Below are 25,409 nucleotides of genomic sequence, written 5' to 3'. Positions count from 1 at the left end.
GCCGTATATTTTTACCCAGCTGTTTTAATCACTGCAGGAATTGACACAACATTAGCTGAAGCGTTGAGCTAGCGGGCTATCGGCTGCTCTAGTTCACATTAAACTGAACATTTCTGTTGACGGTGAAGTGACAGTGACGGCGCTGCAGTTGACACACCTGAAACGTTAAACATGTTGCAATGTAAGCTAACTAGTTAGCGTTGTTATCCCTGCGGCTGAAGTTACTGCGTAGCAATCATATACCATATATAAAGATGTAGCGATAGACGCTCACCAGATCTGCTGTCATTGCTTAAATGGGAGGACAGAAGTTAATCCACGTTTCCCCACTTTTTGCCACAGCTGATAAATTATCCGGACTTCTTTCAACGGATTGATAGCTGTCCTCCAGAGTGAACAGAATTGCGTCCATGGCAACGGTGTGTTATACTTAACAACGGTCTGTTATCAAGAAAATAACAGACCGCAGACTGTCTTAGAATTCAACCAAGCCATGTAATAAATGATATACTATAGTAAACGGCAGTAAACAATGTCATCCGGGCTGCCAATGTTGTTAAATTCTATCCAATTCCGGGTCGCATTACTGCTGAAACATGTCCAATTGGGTAGTAGTTGGTTCAGAAGCCTTTATCTGCAATTTTTGACGGTAGAAAGTGCTGCTTCGTTCTACTACAATCTAACGTTAGCATACTGCTAACTATTAAGTAGCTGCATGCTAACGCGACATAGCTGTAATCTTGGCGGCAAATGCTGGACCATTTCTTCCAGTCACTTTACTGCTGGGACATGTCCGGTTGTGTAATATTTGGTTTAGAAGCCTTTGTTGGTGATTTTTCACTGCTATACGCCGTTGCAGTAGCTCCAGCTCCAACTAGCTAGTGAAACAAAACTGGAGTCAAAGATCCTTTATACTAAAGATGGTATGAATTGGTACACACTTCCTGTCTCCTGAAGGGGCGTGGCCTCGTTTGAACGTGTAGTGAACGTTGTGTAGATGGATGAAAAGTTATATTTGAATAATGTATTATTATGTTCTTTTGCTAATGCAAGTTATTTACAGAGCTAAAAGGCATATTTAGCATCACAGAGATTAGTTTTGTTAGGGCGTTCATGAACGTTAGCTGAAGTTAAATTCTTTGTTCCCAGAGCTCACAAGAGTTTGGTCCTGAGACAGAAACAGGTCTCAAACAAAGTTAATTTTCTCCTGAAAAATGCCTTTTAGTGTCAGAATGTTCTGGAGATATGTGGTTTGTGTGAAATGGAACCAATATATACTTAGGTGACTACGGGGTGAAAGGATCGCTCATAATCTGTGGTCACATTCACTTCTCCCATTGGAATCAATACACTCGGACTTGCTGCTAGTCTCCTAAAAAGGTGTGGCAGTGGCAGAGCCCACGTGACACAGATACAGAAAACTACTCTGAGTTGGGGTGTCTCGGTTCTAAACCGTCTCTGGTCTCGGTTCTAAACCGTCTCTGCTGGAGTCATGGATGTATTAAGAGAACTGGATACAGTGTTCGGCGGGAAGCCTCGTTCATTCTAATGAGTGCTCAAAAGCTCATAAAGCAATCATGGAGCTTGGATCTTCCGCATTGACTGGCCCATGACGTCACGATGGACATGCGCACTAGCCATAGACAGTCTGTACTGGACCTACTGGATCCCGTTGCTCTGGACGGAGACTAGTGAAGGATATTAGAAGCACTTTTCCGGTGAGCGCTGAGCGTTAATGCGCAGCCTCCAACTGAGAGACAACGTAAATGTGACGTGAGCAACCTGTCTGAAAGTTGTAAGTCTTGTGGTAGCTGTGCCAAGAGAAATCTCAATTATTCCCAATCTCGCAGAGACGGAGAGCGTAGGTATATGTAAGGAGATAACATGGACACAGGCTAATTCTTGCTAACTAAAATGCTAGTTAACATTAGTAAACTTAAGTCGAAATGTAAGTCGAAACTGCCTGCGAGCTTCTCCTGTTGTCACGATTCACTAGAACAGGAACCCAAAAGCAGACCAGGACAAGGTAAGTAGAATGAACAAGGTAGTAGAGTATTTATTTGGATATTGAGCGTGGAAACAGGCGAGTCCAGATGGTGGGGCAGTGGGTGGAAGCGAGCCGGCTGGAGGGTTAGTGAGGATCCGATAATGCTGGTGAAGCAGACAGCCAGGCGGAGATGTAGTGAATATCCCAGGTGACAAAAACTGCAGACAGGAGAACAGGAGGTAGATTAGCAACAGGCACAAAAGCACAATACAGCAGAGCAAACTTTCAAAACTGACTAACTGATACACTGGCAAACATACTGGTAAGGCTAACGATCCGGCAGGGAATGGATGTCAGTACACGGCTTAAATGGTGGAGAGGTGACGATCAGGACCAGGTGTGCAGATTGCAGATGAGACACAGGTGTAGGTGGTTGCAGATTCTCCCGCCTTGCTTTGTCGCCAGGCAACCAGACAGGGTGTGTTCAGGAACTTGTGGAAAACACAGATTCAAAAGCGGAAAACAGGAACTCAGGCAGAAAACGAACTCAGAAGGCGGGATTCCTGACACCTGTACTATACGGTAATTCCTCTACTATGCGACAGTAAGTCGCGTCTTAAAACGTCTAAAAAAAAGTCTTTAAACGCTTCAGATGTACAGTTATTCGCTGTCAAAGTGACGTCAAAATGAATGGCAGTCAATGGAATGCTAACGTCGGGTGATCGTTTGGTAGCATCAAAATGGCACCATAGGAGGTTCGAGTTCTGAAGTGAAGCTTACCCCCTTGGCACTAGCAACAGTTTGTTTGTGTTGTCATAGCAACTGGTACCAACATGCTCGTTCACTAACATTAAAAATAGTTTTTTCGTTGTTCCTGATCGTTTACATGCTTATCTAAATAAACGATGGATGTATTTAGACAACCAAGGAGATGTAATTATTATGTCATGCTACTAGCTAGTAGCTAGCGCTAGCTAGGTAGCTACTAAGGTTACCTGCAGTTTCGTGAACAGAGCTTCTCTTAATTACATCCATGGCTTCATCTCTCATCCACGTTACAGGCTTTACAGCATACATACATCCATACATCCCTCGGATGTATCATAAGATAATACCATGGATGTATTAATAGAACACATGGTGAATTACAACCATTAGCTATATCCATTATTACAGCTACAGGACCTCGGGAGAACAGTCATATGAGCATGAGCAGTGCAGGGCGACATGGGCGGGCGCTAGGGTGACCAGATGAGAATGGGTAAAATTCGGGACGAGATGGGGGGGTTAATGAATTTAGGTAATGAATTTCAAAACTCCGCACCAAAGTGATTTATTATTTTTATTCAGGAATTCAATTCAATTCTGTAAATCCGAAAAATACAAATAAAAAATCAGCTCATCAGCAGCTATTTTATTATACATGGAGTCATCCTCCCGCTTAAAGAAGGATGAGACCAAAGTGTTGGTCTGTACAGTTGTGCTGTTAGTTATATGTAGTTTGCTGCTAGCATGCAGCCTGACCTCTGACTCCCCCCCCGTGTGAAATACCAAACTCCTTCCTACATACATTGCAAAACGCTTTGTTTGCATCACGTAAAACTGCAGTAATCCAGGGGTATTTCCCTACCCAGTCCTCCCAGTACCTGCAGAGACATTTTTGCTTTTTAGCTGTTCATTGGGTCCCGGGAAACACCAGCCTGAGCCACCATTTCAACAATGAATGAATGAAAAATAGCAATGTGTGTTATCAAAATTCGCACCTAGCCGCTGACGTACTAATGCAGCCAATGAGCAGCAGACGGGAGCTGGCTGCAGGATGACTCAATCACCATGAACAGTTTTTAATGTTCTATCAGACTATAACTACTCGAGAGTCTGCTCTTGAGACTTCGCTCTAATTTTTGGGACGATTAGGGCAGGATTTGGGACAACTGCTTGGATTTCGGTCTGGTCACCCTAGTGGGCACAGTCCCACGGATCTACTCATTATGCGCGTTCATCATGCCTAGTTTAATAACTCTAGTGAAAGTTAAAAATGTTAAAAACATTTTAAACAAGGACCCTTTAAGTGTTCGGGCTGGTAAGTTGATGTACCCCCAAAAAAAGTATCTGCTGAAATACAGAAGTTTCTTTCGCCATGCAAAGTCTATGGGTAAAGTCTTTCTGGGCCAGAGAGGTGCATTTCTACTGTTAACCGCTAAGCCCATGGCGCTGTTCCTGGGGGCTTGGCTGGAGTGCACCGGAAATTCCAGGAAACACGCTGGCCAATCAGAGCAGACTAGGCTTTTTCAGGAGCGCTACAGAGCGTCTCATACAGAGGATGAATACAGGTGCAGCAGCCATGGACAGTATGAGAAAAAATAAAGTGTTTTTTTTTTTAACATTGAAGCATGTAAACATTTCTACCACAAACACAAAATGCAAGTTTTTTTCCTGAAAATGCTATATAATAGTTGCCCTTTAAAGGTCCAATATGTAATATATTTACTGTAATAAATCCAAAAATGACCCCAATGCGTCATCAGATATTAAGGAAACATGCTAAGTTGAAATACTATCTTTTCTGACAACAAAGCTAATGCCAGTATTTTCTCCTTTTGAAATTTCCGTTCCGTGACGGAATTTCTGTTTGTGTTTTGGCCTGTTTGTTGTTATCAACTGCCCAATTTGACAGCCAGGCCGCGTTGCCAGATATACCTGTAAACGCATAAACCCAGTGCGCTACAGCTGTAAGGTTAGTACAGCCATAAAATCAGCAAACAAACAGGATCAACGGAGATTGATTTTACCCAACAAAAAAACCGGCATGTTTCTAATAGTTGCGTGACCAGAGACGTAACAATAATTTATCACAGCTACTAGGGATGGGCATTTTATGTCATTTCAACATTTGTGTAGCTACTCACATTGAATTATATAGCTAGAGTACCCGAGTTGGTTACTCGCAAAAACAATTGAGACACAGCCAGTGAAGTGATCCCGACTGGTCCTGGCTAACGCCACCATGCTAACCCTGCTAACTGCTAGCTAACGTAACCGGATGACCAGGCAAGCGGGCCTTGGCTGTTTACAATGTGTAGCCTGTTCAGCGGCTGTAGCAGACAATGGTGAGTTATTTGAAGCCAAGAGAGGGGGGCTGTAAATCGGAAAGAGAGGACCTTGAGTTTGCGATTGTTGCCGTAATTCTAAGCCAATAAAGTGTGTTCAGTCGGGTGGAAAAGGACGGCAAGGTAGTAGTATTTTTAGCAGTTCCTGTCGTAATTCTAAGCCGAGGAAGTGTGTCTGTCTGGAGTGTGGAGAGGATGGCGAGGTTGTGGGATTTTTAGCAGTTCCTACGGCAATTCTAAGCCGAAAAAATGTGTCTGTCAGTTGGGTACAGAGCTCCATGTGAGCACGGGCTTTTATGACTGTCACTATAGCCAGCATCTAACCGTGGAGTAATGTCTGGCTATGTGAGACAAGCGTCTAGCAACATTGTTGGGAGGAGGGGGAGATGACTCTCTCCAGTATTTTGAATTTGTACTGCAGTAACTATTTTAAACACTAGCTGTCAGTATTACATATTGCACCTTTAACATCATAACATGGAATGTATGTAGTTTCCGCACACAAGCTAAAAGAATCAAAGTTATCAATCTCATAAAATTAAAGGCTGATATATGTTTCTAGAAACCCATCTCATATGTTTAGGCCAAGAATATTTTAAATTTAAACAATCGACGAAATATATTCATCAACATTTAACAGCAAACAAGTATGTGTCTCAATCTTAGTAAATAAACACATCCAATTCACTCATAACTCATCCAGCATAAATTCAGATGGAAGATATATTATTCTCAATGCAATCAATCAGCCAAACAACATACACATTAGCAAACATTTATGGCCCTAACGATGACGGCAGATCTTTTTTCTAGGGCTGCACGATTTGGAGAAAAAGTCATATTGTGGTTGCAATTTACAATACTGCGATTGCAATATAATGGTATAATGAGTCTGCTTGCTTTATTATCAAGGAAAATGCACAAAATACAAACAGTTTGAAACATACAATGTTAAACAAGCATGAAACAAATTTGCAATACTTTAAAATAACTTAATATTTTACAAAATTAAATAACAAAAAAATCTTTCGAAATAGACATTTTTGCTTTGCTCAGTACAAGTGAAATAAATAGAACAAATACAAATACAAATTCTTATTAAAATAATACATTTTGTATGCCCTTATAAACATCTAAGCTGGATTTAATATAATAACTAGTGATTAAGTTACAAAATATACTTTGTACAGCCTCTTCTTAAAGTGCTTAAAATAATTGTTTTAAGCATGCTTTATGTTGTTTGTCGAGCTTCTGTGTTACTGATTGCCAGCTTTTTTATTATGTTATATATCTTTTTTGTGCATGTTATAGGTTTACAAAGTTAAAAAGCCCAAAGTCCACCTCAAAGGGATTTGCCATCTCCAACAGAAAACACTGCTCACAAACTGCTCCAAACAGCTCTATCTATTACAGCCTTTACTTCCGTGACGAACGTGCGTCACTTTGTAACACACGTTATAATGCTCGCCTAGCTGCTAGTGTGGCATGCCCTCATACTCTGCTTCTGCTAGCAGTGCTTACCTTGCTACTGCGCATGTGTGACTCCCAACAAAGATGGAACATAAGTGAGATTCCTCACCCGGTAGCTAAAACAGAGAGCTCAACACACAGGGTGAAAAGAGGAGCTGCAGCAATGTGTAGTACAACAAAAATATGGTGTTTTTTGAAAATTAAACCATGTAAACCTATTTTGATATAACCTCTAAATACAAGTACCTGAAAATGAGCATAATATGAGCACTTTAAAGTCTGCATGCTCTGAAACCCTCTACACTTCTGATACTCACGTGCCATACACGACACTAACCACTGCACCACTGTGCCTCCCTTAGCTTTGTGATGTGTCTATTATCAATGTCAATCACAATGAGAACTAATAATGTCTGAATGGAATTGATAACAGACAAATCAGCGAATCTGTTATTCATAACTGGAAATGTCAATGTATAAATCTTTAGCAGCACTGGAAGTCCAAGATGGCTCTCTCTGTAAACGAGTCCTGAAAGCTGTGTACTGAGGATCATAGTTGTATGCGGTAGGGTCTGTGTCTTCATAACTGGAGCTATTGGTGATCGTGACTCCACTTGAGTCAGTTGACTTTCTGTCAGTTTCTGAGTCACTGGGAGAATCATCCAATTCATCTGAATCATTTAAAGGGGAGACAGTCATCAACTCAAAGGCATCTTCTGCATAAGAGTTGGTGCCCATGTCCTCTTGCAGGTGAACCATCATAACAAAATAATGTGTTAGGGTGTGCCCAGGTGTGATTTTTGACTGAGCATCCGGGTTGAGTAACCGTTTTCATACTCAATATACAGGTGCTGGTCATATAATTAGAATATCACGAAAAAGTTGATTTATTTCAGTAATTCCATTCAAAAAGTGAAACTTGTATAATGTATACATTCATTCCACACAGACTGATATATTTCAAGTGTTTATTTCTTTTAATTTTGATGATTATAACTGACAACTAATGAAATCCCCAAATTCAGTATCTTAGAAAATTAGAATATTGTGACAAGGTTCAATATTGAAGACACCTGGTGCCACACTCTAATCAGCTAATTAACTCAAAACACCTGCAAAGGCCTTTAAATGGTCTCTCAGTCTAGTTCTGTAGGCTACACAATCATTGGGAAGACTGCTGACTTGACAGCTGTCCAAAAGACGACCACTGACACCTTGCACAAGGAGGGCAAGACACAAAAGGTCATTGCTAAAGAGGCTGGCTGTTCACAGAGCTCTGTGTCCAAGCACATTAATAGAGAGGCGAAGGGAAGGAAAAGATGTGGTGGAAAAAAGTGTACATGCAATAGGGATAACCGCACCCTGGGGAGGATTGTGAAACAAAACCCATTCAAAAATGTGGGGGAGATTCACAAAGAGTGGACTGCAGCTGGAGTCAGTGCTTCAAGAACCACCACGCACAGACGTATACAAGACATGGGTTTCAGCTGTCGCATTCCTTGTGTCAAGCCACTCTTGAACAAGACACAGCGTCAGAAGCGTCTCACCTGGGCTAAAGACAAAAAGGACTGGACTGCTGCTGAGTGGTCCAAAGTTATGTTCTCTGATGAAAGTAAATTTTGCATTTCCTTTGGAAATCAAGGTCCCAGAGTCTGGAGGAAGAGAGGAGAGGCACAGAATCCACGTTGCTTGAAGTCCAGTGTAAAGTTTCCACAGTCAGTGATGGTTTGGGGTGCCATGTCATCTGCTGGTGTTGGTCCACTGTGTTTTCTGAGGTCCAGGCTCAACGCAGCCGTCTACCAGGAAGTTTTAGAACACTTCATGCTTCCTGCTGCTGACCAACTTTATGGAGATGCAGATTTCATTTTCCAACAGGACTTGGCACCTGCACACAGTGCCAAAGCTACCAGTACCTGGTTTAAGGACCATGGTATCCCTGTTCTTAATTGGCCAGCAAACTTGCCTGACCTTAACCCTATAGAAAATCTATGGGGTATTGTGAAGAGGATGATGCGATGCGCCAGACCCAACAATGCAGAAGAGCTGAAGGCCACTATCGGAGCAACCTGGGCTCTCATAACACCTGAGCAGTGCCACAGACTGATCGACTCCATGCCACGCCGCATTGCTGCAGTAATTCAGGCAAAAGGAGCCCCAACTAAGTATTGAGTGCTGTACATGCTCACATTTTGCATGTTCATACTTTTCAGTTGGCCAACATTTCTAAAAGTCCTTTTAAGTAACATTCTAATTTTCGGAGATACTGAATTTGGGATTTTCATTAGTTGTCGGTTATAATCATCACAATTAAAAGAAATGAACATTTGAAATATATCACTCTGTGTGTGATGAATGGATATAATATACAAATTTCACTTTTTGAATGGAATTACTGACATAAATCAACTTTTTCATGATATTCTAATTATATGACCAGCACCTGTAGTCATCTTCCTCTGCGTAGCACTCTATTGATTAATCCAAATTTCCAACAGCGTTAAAAATCCTCTCTGAATTTTGGGGCTGGACACCAGTTGCCTTCTTGTACTCCTCTGGTGTCTTTAGTCTCCATCGTTGATTGGTTGAGCCCTCTTTCCTTCTGAATTACTGGCAGATGTTCCTCCTAGCACTAAGCAGGTGGACTTCCGGCTGAACGAGTAGATGGCAAACAGCTTTCATCATGTGGTATGTCGATTGTCCAGAGAAGAGGTTGTTGCCAAAATAACACACATCCCAGTCCCCATATATTGATGGCTTCAGATATGGGGAGGCCCATGGTCACCTCTGAAGCTCTGTACGCACATGCTTGCAATGTCATTCTAACCTTTACTTTGGAGGCTGGTAGTGCCAAACCAAAGACAATTAATTTAACCCTGAAGGGCTCATCCTGCTGGTTGACAACCTTAACGTTGTCCCTTAGATACCCTTCAAAGCTTCAAATGCTACAAGTAGCTGATGTGTGATTGGGCATATTTTATGAAGAGACAATGGTACGGGCACCATTGTCTCTGTCACTGTTTCACCACGTCCCAAATGCTCCCGTCCAGCATCTCGAAAGCGAGGCAAGGCACGTCTTGGAACATAAAATTGTCTATGAATCTCACCAAGGGCCACTTCTTTTTGAATGATGTGATATTCACTCTTTTTGTGGATCTTGATGGCTGTAGTCTTGGATGTTCTTAAGTTGACAAATATGGCAACTTTGCCGAAACATCCTTCTCCAATAAAGTCTAAAACAAGGTAGCGTACAGACTTGCTAGAGTAGGAGAGTAGGTCAAGCTTTGGTACCTAAAATGGTGCAGGCGCTGACTCCATGTTATTTTCACTTTCATTATCTGAGATAGGGGATGATATATGTGTCCTCAAATGTTTCCAAACACTTTTCAAGGTGATTAAATTTCAAGTAGATTTTGTCTTCTGACTCTAAATGTAATCCAAAGGTAACAGGCCAGACTCTATTCACTCTGACTTTAAAAAAGCAGGGGGGATTTTCACAACAAAACAAAACATGCAATAATCCCCCTTTCAATACCATGGATAGGGGGGGACTGGAAGTGAGCTGGAGATTGGGAGATAACCTGCTGCCAGCCGGCTGGCCTCTGGCTTGGAGGGGAAAATGTAGATGGCTTCATCTGTAGGCAACATCACACCATTCTAAATTCTAAATTAGTTTTTTGCATTCTCTGTCTGCCTCTCAATTCAAGGGGCTTTATTGACATGGAAGTTTCAATAACTGTTGCCAAAGTATCAGATAAAACACAATAAACAGTTATATGTACATTAACACAACATTAGGATGGGTTTATATGATTTTATAAATCTATTTGGATGGCAAATATAAATACAAAAGTTGTTAAGCAATATGAAACAAAAAGTAAATTCTAACTAGAAAATTCCACAAGAAATTTTGACAGTATGCCCACTACTTGGTGCACATCTGAATAACACTAGCTAAGTATTAATAGCAGTAGCTGTATTGACGTACATGTTACACTGTTACTGTGAGAGAGATAATACAATTATTTAACAATAGCAATAGGGAATGGATGGATGGGCTTACAAGACACTACAAATGCATACAGGTCAGGACCAGAGTACAGCGCAGTACCACTTACCGTTTATTTTTAATTTGTATATATATATATATACATATATAATGTATACTTCCATACTTTGAAAATTGAGAATATGTTTTTGCACTGCTGGAGAAAACTGTACCAACTAAAGTAATAATAGTAAATTATAATAATAAATTGTTCTAGGTCGGCCAAAAGGCTACTAAAAACCAGGGATGATGTGGGAAAAATGTCTGAGACCTCAGAGACAACAAACTCAACCACAATAAATGACAGTTAAATTATTTATTTATAATAATAATAATAATAATAATATACATTTATTATTTATAATAAATAATTTTTATAGCATTGTCATTGTCACAATGCCTGGCTCCCCCTGGCAGTCATCTTCTATCTCTGAAAGTACACAAAAGGAAAGACATCAGTATTGACAATAAGCAACGAGAATCAATTGTATTTTAATTCAGTCAAGAACTCAAAAAAGCTACATAGTTTTGTATACATTTGTCCATGCACTCATCAAAATAGTAATGATAATAATAATAAAGAAAGAGAAATGGCTTTTTCCCCCCAAGACATATAATTCCACAATCTAAGTTCATTGTTAAATGTTAAAAGTTAAATGCCAAGGATGTAGTTGTGAATAGTAGTCAAGTCTTATTTTAAAAAATTACCTCAAGCCTTGTAATGTATGGCCTGCTTTATGGAAAAAGAAAACCAGCTGCTGTCTCAGCTGGAGTCCTGAAGAGCTGCCGTGTGTTTTCTGAAAGATAAAGAATCAGACATAACTTTTCATTAGCTGATGTTGTCCTCACTTGGGTTGTCAAATAGGTGAACAGTTGGCCAAATGAATACCAATAATGATGCGTAGTGCAATTCTATACCTATACTTATACCCTCCGAAAAGCTTTTAGTAGCTTATTTGGGGTTCCCCATTTCACACGGCTTACATATGATCATTGTAACTTCTGAAATTGTGTTTAATGATACATTGATGACGTGTTAAATAAAGAGTGTGATTACTAACAAAAATAATAACCTAGCATTTACCTCAATATTGTCTTTTGGGGGGCATCTTCCTCGCTCAGACTGCTGTCCCTATCTGCATCACTGGAACTGCAGCCCAGCCTTGTCCTCAACAGAACTGCTTCTGCTCTCCTCTGCTTTCTCTGTTCTTTACCTTGATTTACATTACATTACATGTCATTTAGGCGACTTACAATTAAGTGCGTTCAACCTTGAAGGTGCAAACTCCAGACAACAAGTAGTAAGTGTAAGTACATTAGCTGTAAATAGGTAATGCTACAAAGAGCCATATGAAAAGTGCAGGTTCAAGATATAAATATAGAGGTTATATATATATATATATATATATATATATATATATATATATATATATACACACACATATATACATATACACATACATACATATACACACACACACACACACACACACACACACACACACACACACACACACACACACATATATATATATAGCCATTACCATGTAAAATGTAGGCAGAACTTGCATTGAAGGAAGAACTGGCTACATTTTAATAAGTAGTTAAGCTATATGTGATCATATGTGCTTGTTTAGAAAAAAATAATGTATTACTAATGCTATAACCTAATCCTTCCAAACATGAAGCTTAAAGCAAAAAAATGGAATTATATAATAAAAACGGATCTTGTAGAAACAGTAGCAGTTTAAATTGTATTGGAAAGATAAGCATTACTCACAGGTAAAGAACTGCTCAAAGCCGTTAATCTGTAGCCTGGCTCCACCCTTCTACGTACTTCCGCTCAATTTACTTCAGTACATCGTCTGGGTTTGCAGTATATTCATGGGTTTTCTCCGGCCAAATCTTTACCGGTCCATTCAGCGAACAGAGGGAGTGGATGAGAACGATGACGTTGAGTTTCTGCGTTAGTTTGAGTTGTGGTTCCGTAATGGCGGAGGAGAAAGATGCAAGCGAAGCCATTCGGTCCGTTGTGGCAACGCTGCTGAATATCCAGAAGTTAAAGCCCGAGCAAGAACAATATGAGTTTTGTTGGTGGCCATGATGTTGTGGCCCTCCTCCCAACTACTACTATCTGTCAGCTCGCTCCGTTAGTGGTGAAGGAGTTGGCTAAGGCGAACGCTAGCGATGCTAACGTATGTCATGGCCAAACGTTAGCGATTGGTTATGGCAGATCCAGAGTGGCTCTGGGCAGATCCAATAGTTTTAAACTTCAACAGAGTACCCGCCTTCAAGGAAGTTAACACTTGTCAATGGAGAGTGGCCAGACTCTCTGTACAAATGAAATGTACGAGAGTCTGGTAGGACCAGGCTAGTTAATCTGTGAGTGAAAGAAAGCATTAAAATTTGCCGAAGAAAATGCTCCATAGCTTCAAACATTAAAATGGTATTTTTAATGCTACTGCTTCATAGAACATTACTCACCAATAACTGCTCAAATCCGTCAAATCTGTTAGAAAGAAAGAAAGAAAGAATGCATTAAAAACTTCCAAAACAAAATGCCCTGCATACTAACGATACCTATCGTTAAAGGTTCTCTAAGCGATATCACACGTTTTTTTAGGCTACAACATTTTATCTCACATACAGCAAACATCTCCTCACTATCTAACTAACTAACTATCTGCTAGCTGCCTGTCCCCTAAATACACTGTAAAAAAACGCGGTCTCTGTAGACAGCCCAGGCTCCACAAACAGCAACAAAAACAAACTGCGCCAACCTGCACCACGAAACATAACAAACAGCGTTCCAGCCAATAACCGACAAGAAGGAGTTGGAGGTGGGGGTTGGGAGGTTAGTGCGCGGAAGCATGGAAGGGAGGGAGAGGCGACGGGATGAGGAGGAGGGAGGGGCAAGCTAGCCTCTGTTTTGTTTGACAATACTTACAAGAAGTGACGTCACCCAACATCGCTTAGAGCACCTTTAACTATATAACGTTACTATTCTTATAATACTTTAAAAGTTTGTTATGACAATTTCAGCTCTGAAACTAAAATTAAGATGCTAGCCATAGCAATGCCAAGAGCAAACACCACAGAAAATGAGAGCTATCACCAAAACCAAAAACTTCTGATTTTAATAACAAAATACAAATCCTCCTTACAAATAATTGCATTATCACACATGCTGTATGTAACTTTACCCTTCAGCGGAAATACATGTACACAGCTAAGTAATCAATAGCAACAAACACTTCAGACCATGAACAGCGATCACGGCATTTTAACTGAGCCGGTGTAATGCATGATGACCGTTTTAGCCTAATGAACCTTAACGTGGTAAAGTTAATGTTATTAGTACAAAATGAAATGGCGATTGTTGTTAGTTGTCATTGTGATTGCACGCGTCAGTAACTTAACATAACTCTGTCAGAGCTCACTGGGAGGAAGTCAGGAGGCCGGGTACTATGAGAGCCGAGAGCGGCTTGACACAGCTCTGAAGATGTTCAGGCACAGCGGTTGTAACTGATGCTGCATGAAAGCACGGCGGAACCAGCTATTTTGCGCAGGACTTGTTATTTAGCTACCGTTAGCTTGCTGACTCCACAGTAATGTTAACCTCTTGCCACATGGGCCACAGAAAACGAGCCGGAAAAAGCTAACGTTACTCATCTGGCGATAGCAATGTGCTTTGTTTGGTCGATGCATTACGTTGTTAATTTTGACTCATTTAGCGGCTGTGGATGGAAGTGTATATGTTGTCACGGCAACGATACACACAAAGAGGCTAACATTACTGCTGACCCTGCTACGTTTCTTGAATGAAAAATAAATAGATTTAAATGGAAATGACCCGTCAATTATATTTACATGGGTTATAACCACATATAAGCCGCAACTTATATTAATTCAATCTTGTTTAAAGATAAAACATGAGGCGAGTCGAGCAGGTACCATGTAATGGAAAAACGCCATTTTTCAACCGAAACTCAAACCCCACTCTTTGTCAATCAATTCCACTGTAGTTTTGACCAGTCTAACTACTCACATGAGAGGGAGGAGCTAATAGCTGAGCTCACTCCAATGTTACCTACCCAAGTAAACCTGGAGCTGCAACAGGGGGGGAAGTTGAACTCATGCTGAGGAGTATGAACCCGAGCTGTGGCAGGTTGCTGAGGGCCTGCTGCAGCCGGTTGGCTGGTGTCTTTTGTCATCTCTTCAACAGCTCCATGTAAGGACATTTCACTCTGGAAATCCTCAACCATCTGTCAAGTAGCCAAAAAGAGCAATCCCAGCTGTGACAATGACTACCGGCCTGTGGCAATAACATCTGGTCATAAAAGGCTTTGAATGGTTTATTCTTTCCAACCTTCAGGAGGTCAGTATGCATGCTGACCCTTTTCAGTTTGCATACAAAAGGCACAGGGGTGTGAATAAGGCTGTAGTAACGCTGCTGCATGGCGCTTATACCCATCTTGAGAAGCCCAAGTCATTCATTAGACTAGTCTTTGTGGACTTCTCCAGCGCATTTAAAACCGTGCAACCTCACCTCATGGGACGAAAACGGCTCCCGATGGATGTCAACCTACACCTCATCCTCTGGATCCTCTCATTCTTGATGACTCCTCGGGAGTCTATCTGAGTCTACAGTCACAGTTCATCCAAGACCGTCTTTACAGGAGCCCCACAAGGCTCTGTAATCTCACTGGTTCTATACACACTATACATAAACGACTGCAGGAGCACTAACCCAGGTATAACATACATAAAATACTCTGACGACACTGTGATCATGGACCCCACCAACTCACAGGGATAATTACAGTCTGAGATTGAATACCTCCAAAACAAAGAAGTTAGTTGTTGACTGCAAAGGTCCTTCTATCGCCCCCACTCTGGTAGTCAACAACCAGCCAATAAAAAGGGTTGAGTCACCTTAAACAGTAAAACTATCTTTTCTTAGTAACAGCTGCACCTATTTTTCCTGAGGAAACTCCGCAGACTTCAGGTTCACCCGTCAATCCTGACAGCTTTTTACAGATGTTTCATTGAGTTAGTTATAAACTTCAATATATCAGCGTGGTATGGGTCACTTTCCAACATTTATCCCAACCCACTTAACGAAATCGTATCAATAAACACACAAATAGCCTCAGACACAACTTACACACTGCACAGCCAATACAGACTTCTACCCTCCAGAGATACAGGTTACTCACATTCAGAAGAGCCAAGTCGAGTATGCTGGGTATGTTAACTGTACTAGTTAATAGTATTAGTCCTGTAATTAAAAATAGCTTTGCTATTTTTCCATTGTTACCAAAAATATGAGGTTGCAACACATAATTTTCAAATCTATATTGTAAGCTGTGAAGCCTTAATTTGTGCAGTATCAGTGACATGTTTTTGAGCAATAAGCTTTATTATGATTATATTCCTTGATCCTAATCAAAAAGTATTACAAACAATATGAAATGATCCAATAATTTTATAATAATAATTTTATAATAATAAATTTTGATTAATATTTTCTGTATAGTGAGATTTATTAAATAAACACATTACCTGCCTCTTTCTGACAAACGCACACACACACACACGCAGCCGAGGTAGAGTCAGTGATTTCCCAAAGCTTCTCAGAGCACTCAGTAAATGCTCAAATTACTCCTGCAGTCTAATTAGCTAATGTTCAGTGAGGAGGCCTGTTGGAGGCTTTGTTGTAAATGGAAGGTTCTGTTATGTGCATTGTGCGACAGAGTGTGAACATGTGTGTTTATATGCTAAAGTTGAATGGTGCGTGTGCTATACATCTAAAAGGTGTGCAGTATGCTATATCCGTCATGTTGTCACTATGATGGTGCACTTCTAAACTGCCATCATCGAGTCCATCCTCACCTGCTCCATCACCATGTGGTACACTGCAGCCACTGCTAAGCACAATGGCAGATTGCAGCGTATCATCCGCTCTGCGGCGAAATTGATTGGCTGCAATCTGCAGTCTCTCCAGAAACTGTACGCCTCCAGGACGCTGAGGCGGGCAGGAAAGATTATAGCCGATCCCTCTCACCCCGGACACAAACTCTTTGAACCCCTCCTCTCTGGCAGGAGGCTACGGTCCAGACCGTCCAGGGGTTGAGCTGGGGAGAATGACACTTTTTTGGACTAGAGGGTGGAGCTGGCGAGGATGAAAAAAGAGAAGAAAAACTGAGAGAGGAGAAAAGAGGAGAGGAGAGAAAAAGCAGAAAGAAGAAAAACTGGGAGTTGCAGAGAGCTGAGTACTGCAGCATTGCTGTCACAATGATCTGTTGTAGAAGTAGATATTCCACAACTCAGTTCAGCTGGCAGCATAATGAATAGCCGGGAGTGTGTTTGTGTCTGTCATTAACATTTACAATTATTATACATTATAACTTTTTTTTTTTTTATATGTGTGTGTGTGTATTTTTCTATTACGGAAAATCATGTGAAAGATAATGCTCTTATTTGTTGTTTTCATTATGCCAGGAGGAGGCAGAGGACGTGATTTTTCCATAGATTATCTGATACATGACATGTCAGGATATAGTGACAGTTTAAGCAAAAAAGTAATTTTTTTTATATAAAACTTACCATGTGTAGCTTTAAAAAGGGGACGTGTATTAACCTCTACTGGTCACCAGAAGAAACTACGACATATCATACATTAGCTGCTACACTAAACAGAATTTACATCTGGCACTGGGCAGTCCTTCTTTCTGATTATCATCAGTAGTCCTTCCAAAACCTCCTAACCTGACCACCAGACTCAGCAGCAGGCTTTTACAGACAATAAATCAACTCTTTTCTCACACCTCCTTCATTCTCCCATGTTACCTTGGTTTGGTCCAGAGCAGTGTTTTTCAACAAGACTGTGTTTGTGTTTAAGTCAGCAGACAGTCTCCTGACCTTGAAAAGAAACAGTACAGCGTTTCAGCACAGCTATCCTAACTAGGGCTAAGTCCAATTAATTGAATTTTGTCATACTGTAAGAAAAAACCAAAACAAAGAAATACAGCACTATGGAGAATTAAGTTGCCAAACCGGTGACAGAGTCCCCTCTGTTCAAGGATGCAACACAAGCTAAGCTAGTAAATCCACAATAGGTTGGTAGCGTTCAATCAAACCCAAAGAGGAACTTGCTCCCTTCATTACAATCAAGCCAATAGCAAATGGCATGCAGCTGACAAGCAATCTGGAGATAATCTTGACCTTGTTTAAAGTACATATTAGTATGAGCATATTATTACAAAGCTTTATAAATTTCCCCCGAAGTGTTTATAAGGTTTTGAGCTAACCAGAATGTACAAAGGTTGTCAACACCAAAATAAATGTTTCTTATAAATATCTAATAATTTTGATATTACATGATGTGACTGTTTTGAGCCCGCAGGGAATTTCTATTTATCTCCCTCTGTGCAGGTTTGACCGTCTTTCTGGGCATGATGGTAGGAGCGTTCTTGTGGGGTGGTCTGGCAGACAAAGTTGGCCGTCGGCGCTGTCTGGTTGTGGCACTAGCAATAAACTGTGTCTTTGTCTTCCTGTCTTCGTTCGCCCAAGGCTACGGCTTCTTCCTCTTCTTCAGGCTGCTGTCTGGCGTTGGGTAACACAAACACAAACACACACACACACACATACACACACACATAGTGATAGATTTATTGTTTCCACTTCCAACTGTTTTTGCTGAACTGCAGCAAAGCAGGGCCAGACTAATAAACGTGAAAGTCTCTCCCTGACTTATTGAGTGAGTAATGAAGTTGCACCATTGCTCAGTCGAGTTTTGAGGTTTCTCAATTTGTCGTTGTTCTTTCAAATGAATAGGTATTACAGTTTTTCAGCTGGTAACGTTTTGTTGTTTGCTGTTTATTAACCCCAACTGCAGAGGATACCAGGGCATTATTTGAAGCAATCTTATTAGAGTCAGGCCTTTATTTCTAATTCACTCTGTTACATAAGTTTATTTGGTCATATTTTAGTATGAAGCTTCCTTCTTCTCTGATCTGCTCCAGGCATTATAATGTTAATACAAACTCAATACCTCCTGTATTCGTCTCTGTCTCTATAGTCATGTTTCTGTCAAGTAAACATTCTAAAATGTAAACTTTTCAGGAGCTTAACATCATTTCAATCAGGAGAGACTTTATTGCAGATATACAAAGCATTATTGTACATAAGCATAATATGAAATGTACAGAGTCTTTGGGGATTAGACTCCATCATCAAAAATATTTTAAAGGGGTAGAGAAGCCAGACATATTCCCCCCGATGAGCCTAGACACTGGTGATGGTGGAGAAGGAACCCGGAGATCGAAGGAAGGAGCTGTCTGGTTGCCGTGGTTGACGATGACCAGAGGTGGAAGGGGATGAGGAGGGTTGAACCTTTGCCTGAAAAGACAGCTGATAGCAAGGAGAGAAGACATTTAAAGCAGGATTTCATGCTGTGATTGAATCATGAATTTTGTGGCCAATTGTGGTTGGTTTACTGAAAAGTGAATGCCTCTTAACAGCTGAATAGTTTTAGGAAGAGATAGTGGTGATTGAAGTTATTTAGTCTTCCTGAAAGAATTTGCGCTGAGCTCCATTATCTTCACAACCATATTTTTTTCAAACTGTAGCTGTACTGAGCAAGGTTATCCCACCTTCTCCACCTGAGACACTGCATTTCTACCCCACTGTATTTCTGGTTTATACACTGACTCCTAAACAACAGAGTGTAGCTCTATGTCCAGACATTTTAGAAATATCAAGGTCATAAACATTCCCCCCATTGCAACCAAACATATATATATATATATATATATATATATATATGTGTGTATTTTATATATATATATATGTGTGTGTATTTTATATATATATATATATATATATATATATATATATATATATAATACATAAATGTAATAATAATTCTGCTGTTGAATCACACATTTATGTTAATTAATATCTCCTAACAATCCCCAAAACATTTGATAACCAGAGTGCAGAACGTTACAGTAATTGCTTAGGTCCTGAAAACTCCAAGCTTTCCAAAAAAAAGAGAATAGAGAATAGTGTTATGTGCAGTATGCCTTCACCTTAAAGGATGTCCTAGAGTTATATTTTGCTGTCAATTAGAGCCACCAATGTGTAAGATTTCTTATTGCAGCTTTGCGTTTTATTCAGATGGTCTTTCCAGAGCTTCATTAGACTGTTTTCGGCCATTAATACAGCTCTTTTAATATGGAGATCATAAAAGAAATCAAGCTCCATACAAACCATATGCATATGTAAGGGGTTCATTGTGGTGACACAGCAGTGTTCCATCTCAGAAGAACTTTAGTCCACAGGGAGCCGCAGTGGCTCAGAAATGAGGGCACATACAGAGCACAGCATAATGAATCTGATACACAACCACTAGAAGTTGCACCACAACACTGCTCACCTCACCTAACAATTTCAAAGAAAGAAAGTAAGTGGATATTTGTTTACAATGAAAAAGCATATACTGTGTGTATGTATGTATATATATATATATATATATATATATATATATATATATATATATATATTAGTGCTGTCAGTTAAACGCATTATTAACGGCGTTAACGCAAACCCATTTTAACGGCGTCAATTTTTTTATCGCCAGATCACGTTCTCTTTGGCCAAGCAAACTTTGTCGTTTTTTTCACATCCTGTTGCAACAACTAGTAACGTTAGAAAAACTACAACACCACACTGGATCTAGCTAGACCGGAAACAAAACAACAGGCACGCCGCTCACACTTGTTTGGGCTTGCGAGCCGGCCAAAGAGTAGTAGGCTAACGTTATGTTTTGAGTGGATGGCGAGCGCGAGACGCTGAAATGGATGCCAATAAGATTCTGAATGGAAAGTTTACTTTTAAAAAGTTGCCAAATGGTTCCATTGACAAGACCAAAGTAATCTGTGTGTTTTGTCGTTGTGAACTGAGCTATCATCGCAGCACGTCCAGTCTGAAATACCACTTGATGGCCAAGCACACAGCTGATGCGAATTCTCCGCCCCCTCGTCAAAGCCGTTACATTGTGTGAGAGATTATTTGCTCCAAGTGTGAATGACTGCTCCAAGTGAGAATGTTAGTGTGAAATTGAACACTACAGTATGCCAATGTTGTTTTCAATAAAAAAACATTTGCACAAAGCAAGCCAATCCACTTTTCCATGTTGATAAGCGCATTAAAATGAGAAAAAATAATGGGACAAAAAGAAATCAAGGGACATTTAGAATAGATAAAAATGTGCAATTAATTGCAATTAATTGCGTGTTAACTATGACATTAATGCGATTAGTTGCGATTAAATATTTTAATCGTTTGACAGCACTAATATATATATTTTGGCTCAGTGGTCAATGAATTAATCTCAAAGGGGGCAGCTTTAATGCACTTAAAATCTATTTCATCTTACATGTTTGAGTAATTATTCCTCCATTAAGTATAATGTTGAATTGTTTAATTAATTGTACTAGTTGTAATTACAACTCTCTTTTTCCCTTTCATTACTTTCTCATTGTCCCTCTCTACTCTAAGAATTGGTGGCACAGTGCCGATCGTGTACTCGTACTTCTCCGAATTTCTTCAAATGGACAAGAGAGGAGAGCATCTGTCCTGGTTGTGTATGTTTTGGATGATTGGTGGGATCTACGCTTCGTTCACTGCCTGGGGAATCATACCCAGATACGGTAAGATCTTAAAAGAGGTCAGTTAAGACAGAACACTTTTCAGCATTCCTTTAGTGCTGCTTGTGAGTGGGTCATTACAACATCCAATATAGTTTTATCAACCCTAGAGTTGGACCCCATGTGGAGTCACTTTATGTACAGACTGGAATGAAGGAGATTTCTATAACTGATATATTAACTCTTGATATAATGACTAAAATGTTTAAACTTAGCAAAACATATAAATAAACATGTTGGGAATATATAATCATTCACATATGACAATTAATATTACTGTTTATCAAGCCTTGTTAAGCTGTCAATATACAGTAGAACAGATAACAGTGTGTTTTGTTTACTGCCACTGAGAGGTATACATTTCATGTTCATGTACGATGTTTTCTCACTGTCCAATGGACAACATTTCTGCCTGTTCTACATTGTTAAATGTACTGAAAGTGCACTGTCTTAACATTTTCAAGAAGCAGACTTGGTTGCTAAAGAATGATTTAACCACGTGGAGACAAAGGTGGACAAAATGCAGTCCACTTTAAACTGGCATGCTGAAGAACTGAAATCCCTCAGCTTTGCAGTAGGAAAGCTTGAATCACATGTTGCAAAGTTGGAAACTGACTATGTACAACATCACACCAAACAGTTGAAATACGATCATATGTTCCTATATCAATATCCTACAATGTTAACTGATGGTAAACCATGGATATCATGCGGCCAGACAGGCTGGATGTCTGGGAGTTCTCCTGTCCAGAGCCTCTGATTTAAAAGTGTAGTTTAGTGTAGTGTAGTTCAAATAAAAAATCTATTCCCTAAAATAGGAATAACACAATGTTTTTTTTAATCCTCCAGAAAAACATAGTGTCTTTAAATGCTATAACAATTAGTACTTTGCTTTTGGCACAGATTTACAAAGACCCAACAATTCCAAAGATTCCCCTAAGAGCAAGCATTAAGTGCAGTGGCGAGGAAAAACTTCCTTTTAGGCAGAAACCTTGAGTGGTGATGAAAAACTTTTAAAATATGACCAAATGAAAAACTCTGCCGCTGCCGGTTGGGACACAGAGACACTGATACAGATATACAGATATAGAGAAATATGATTCGTAATAATTATAGCAGTCGGTATAATGAACAGTGTCAATTATAGTAACAATAAAGATAATGGAACTATGACTAGAAATAATAGTTGTAGCAGTTCAGGGTGTAGCAGGGCGTAGCAGGGCATAGCAGGGCGTAGAAGGGCATCGAGCAGGACCACGGCGGCAGTTGCAACCATGATTTAGGTGCCACCCTAATCCAAGGAAGGTGAGAAAACATAAGGACTAGTAACACACAGATGGAAAGAGAGAGCAGAGAAAAGCTTAGTGTGTCAAAGGAAGTCCCCTGGCAGTCTAGACCTATAACAGCATAACTAAGAGCTGGTCCAAGGCAAACCTGAGCCAGCCCTACAAGGGTTGGTAGATGAATCTGACTGCTATGAAGAGAGGCAGAGAAGAGGAGGAGTGCCGTGTCTGCAGTGTACACTCTCCCCGCGTCGACCTGTCGAACTGTTCTGAGCAGGCGGGTAACATTCAAATCCAATGCAACTAGGTTATCTGGAAGTTAGTCTAGAGATTACTTTTATGGGACCATTTCTCTCCTGGAGTAAGACAAGTTTTGGCTGTTCTTTTCAGTGACTTTAGGTTTGTCAGGGGAAAAACATCCTGTTGGACAATCCAGCGTTTCTCCGCTGGGCTTTAACAGCAGAGAATTTGGCTCTCTTTATGGACCTCTCTACACTGCAGTCAGGGAAATGTGTAATTCTGATTTAATTAGTTTTGGCTGATTAGGCTTCTTCCTAATGTAGAAACACATACAATATGCCCCAAATCCATCCATCCACCCATCCATCCATCTATGTTCTGGCATTAGACCTTTATCAGTGCATTGGGTCCGGTGACCTCACACAACTTTCTCCATTGCTCTGCCTATCTTTAACTTCAGCAGAGATCAGCCAAAACATCTGTGGGGTATGGAGGGCTTTTTACTCTCCTCTTTATTGGACCGTAGTTGCAGAACTCTGATCAAAGCAATGCAATACAAATTCTTGAAACAGAGTTTAAATGGACCTTTTGTTAATTGGCTTGTATTTTTGTTATGGGTTGGCTGTGTTCTCCCTTCCTGTGTGTGGTCCTTTTCCCCTGTTGTCTCTGTCTGTGTTGTGTTCGTCTGCACCTAAGGCTGCTAGAGGTGTGGCTATTGAGGATCTAGGTCAAGGGGCGTGGCCATTAACTCCTGCAGTTTCCACACAGCTGCAGCTCATTCCATTCATCACCTCTGCAGTATATCTACCCGGGCTGTTCACCTCTTCAGCGCCAGATTGTTAAACTACGCTTGTGATTCTGCTCTGAAACTGCTGCTACTTGCAACCTACCTGTGTGACCTGCTTTGCTGCCTCCCTGCTGAGACCTGTCCAACCATTGCTCTTCCGCTTTTGCTGAGCTGCTTGCCGAATCTCAGTTCTGCCCTGGATTCCTCATTGCCTGCCTGCCTCATGCTTCATTACCATCCAGAAGCTAGACATCCCAAACTCCGCCTCTTTGCACAATTAAGTTTGACTGTTCAAATAAACATCTCTAACTGCTATCTGCCTCTGTGTGTGTTGTCTCTGCTTTTTGGGTCAAACGGCTAACCTAACAATTTTTATAAAAATCTTTACAAATTATTATCCATGTCAAATGAATGAATATAATGAAGATAATGAAATCAAAAGAATATTGACAAATGTTTATGATATGTATTTATGATGTGTGTGTGTGTGTGTGTGTGTGTGTGTGTGTGTGTGTAGGCTGGGGTTTCAGCATGGGCACGGAGTTCCAGTTCCACAGCTGGCGGGTGTTTGTCCTGGTTGCGGCTCTTCCTGCTATTGCCTCTCTGGTTGGACTCACCTTCATGCCTGAGAGTCCCCGCTTCCTCCTGGAGGTGAGACTGCAGATCAGTGAAGGACTAGCAGTTCACAGTTCAAATGTTTCTGAGGGGCTTCATTAAACCTGAACCATGCCAACTAAATAACACAGGACCATTATTGAACAAATCAATGTATTACACATTTACAGATGTTACCGGTTCCATTTCACATGATTACCATGCTAATACCACAGTAGTGCGATGACAGTAGTCAGGGGGGGAATACATTATAATTCACTATGAATGCCCTCATAATGCACTATAGTATTCAAAGATGGTGTTACTAAAATTACATGGTTTTAATTTTTAAAATAGACTAATTTAATCATTCTACACCACAAAGAAAAGCAGGAAAGAAGAGTATGCCATCTTATCCACCTGAGACACTAGCTGTGTTCGAAACCGTTCCCTATCACAGAAATAGTGCACTATATAGTGTGTTCCCCATTTTGTAGTGGTGTTCGAATTCTCCGCGGTTAATTTCATTCACTATGTAGTCCACTATAAAATACCCACAATGCACTGCTAATTTGAGTGTACATACGATGTACCCTACATTTTACTCCTGTATACCACAATGCAACGCGGCCATGTTTTCTCAGAGGAGAAGAAGAAGCAGAAGTCACCACGAAGACTGAAAAGGAAAAATGAAGCGGACTTTCGCTTCTAAACTGTGGAAATGTAACATGCAACATATATACAACATTTTACTTTCCTCCTGGGAGCTTGGTTTGTTTCAGGGACGTATTAGAAGTACAGTATCACACAAACAACAGGCGCATCTTCCTGACGCAAGTCACACAACGATGTGATTTCAGTGAGTGTTCGAAATTTTGTTTGGTTGTTCCCTATATAGTTCACTATTTAATAAACACTATATAGGGAATAGTGAGTGAGTGAATGAGGGAGCAGTTTCGAACACAGCTACTGTATTTTTAAAACCGGCATCATTGCACTCAGGTTGCTGTCCTCTGTATGGTACATTCGGTCTAGCCATGAATCAGGAAATCACCTCCCATCATAACTTTTTCTGTCACATAAGTAGTTTTCCGTTTATTTATGAGCAAACCTAGTCTTGCCATCATGACTATTATTTGTTCTGTTGTTATAACTGTAAACACACCTTAAGATAAATC

General features: G+C 40.4%; 1 protein-coding gene across 1 annotated transcript in view; it reads left to right on the top strand.

Annotated features, from left to right (window-relative positions):
- Positions 1-25,409, top strand: part of LOC144522534 (synaptic vesicle glycoprotein 2B-like) — a 78,036-nt gene that overhangs the window by 20,972 nt on the left and 31,655 nt on the right. Inside the window, exons 3-5 of the mRNA XM_078257685.1 lie at positions 18,050-18,230; positions 21,179-21,330; positions 24,155-24,288. Coding sequence (XP_078113811.1) covers positions 18,050-18,230; positions 21,179-21,330; positions 24,155-24,288 — 467 coding nt within the window. The remainder of the gene's footprint in view (positions 1-18,049; positions 18,231-21,178; positions 21,331-24,154; positions 24,289-25,409) is intronic.

The sequence above is a fragment of the Sander vitreus genome, chromosome 8 (assembly GCF_031162955.1).
Source record: "Sander vitreus isolate 19-12246 chromosome 8, sanVit1, whole genome shotgun sequence".
Lineage (NCBI taxonomy): Eukaryota > Metazoa > Chordata > Actinopteri > Perciformes > Percidae > Sander > Sander vitreus.
Note: the sequence above shows the minus strand (reverse complement) of the source record. Positions and strands in the feature narration are given on the sequence as shown.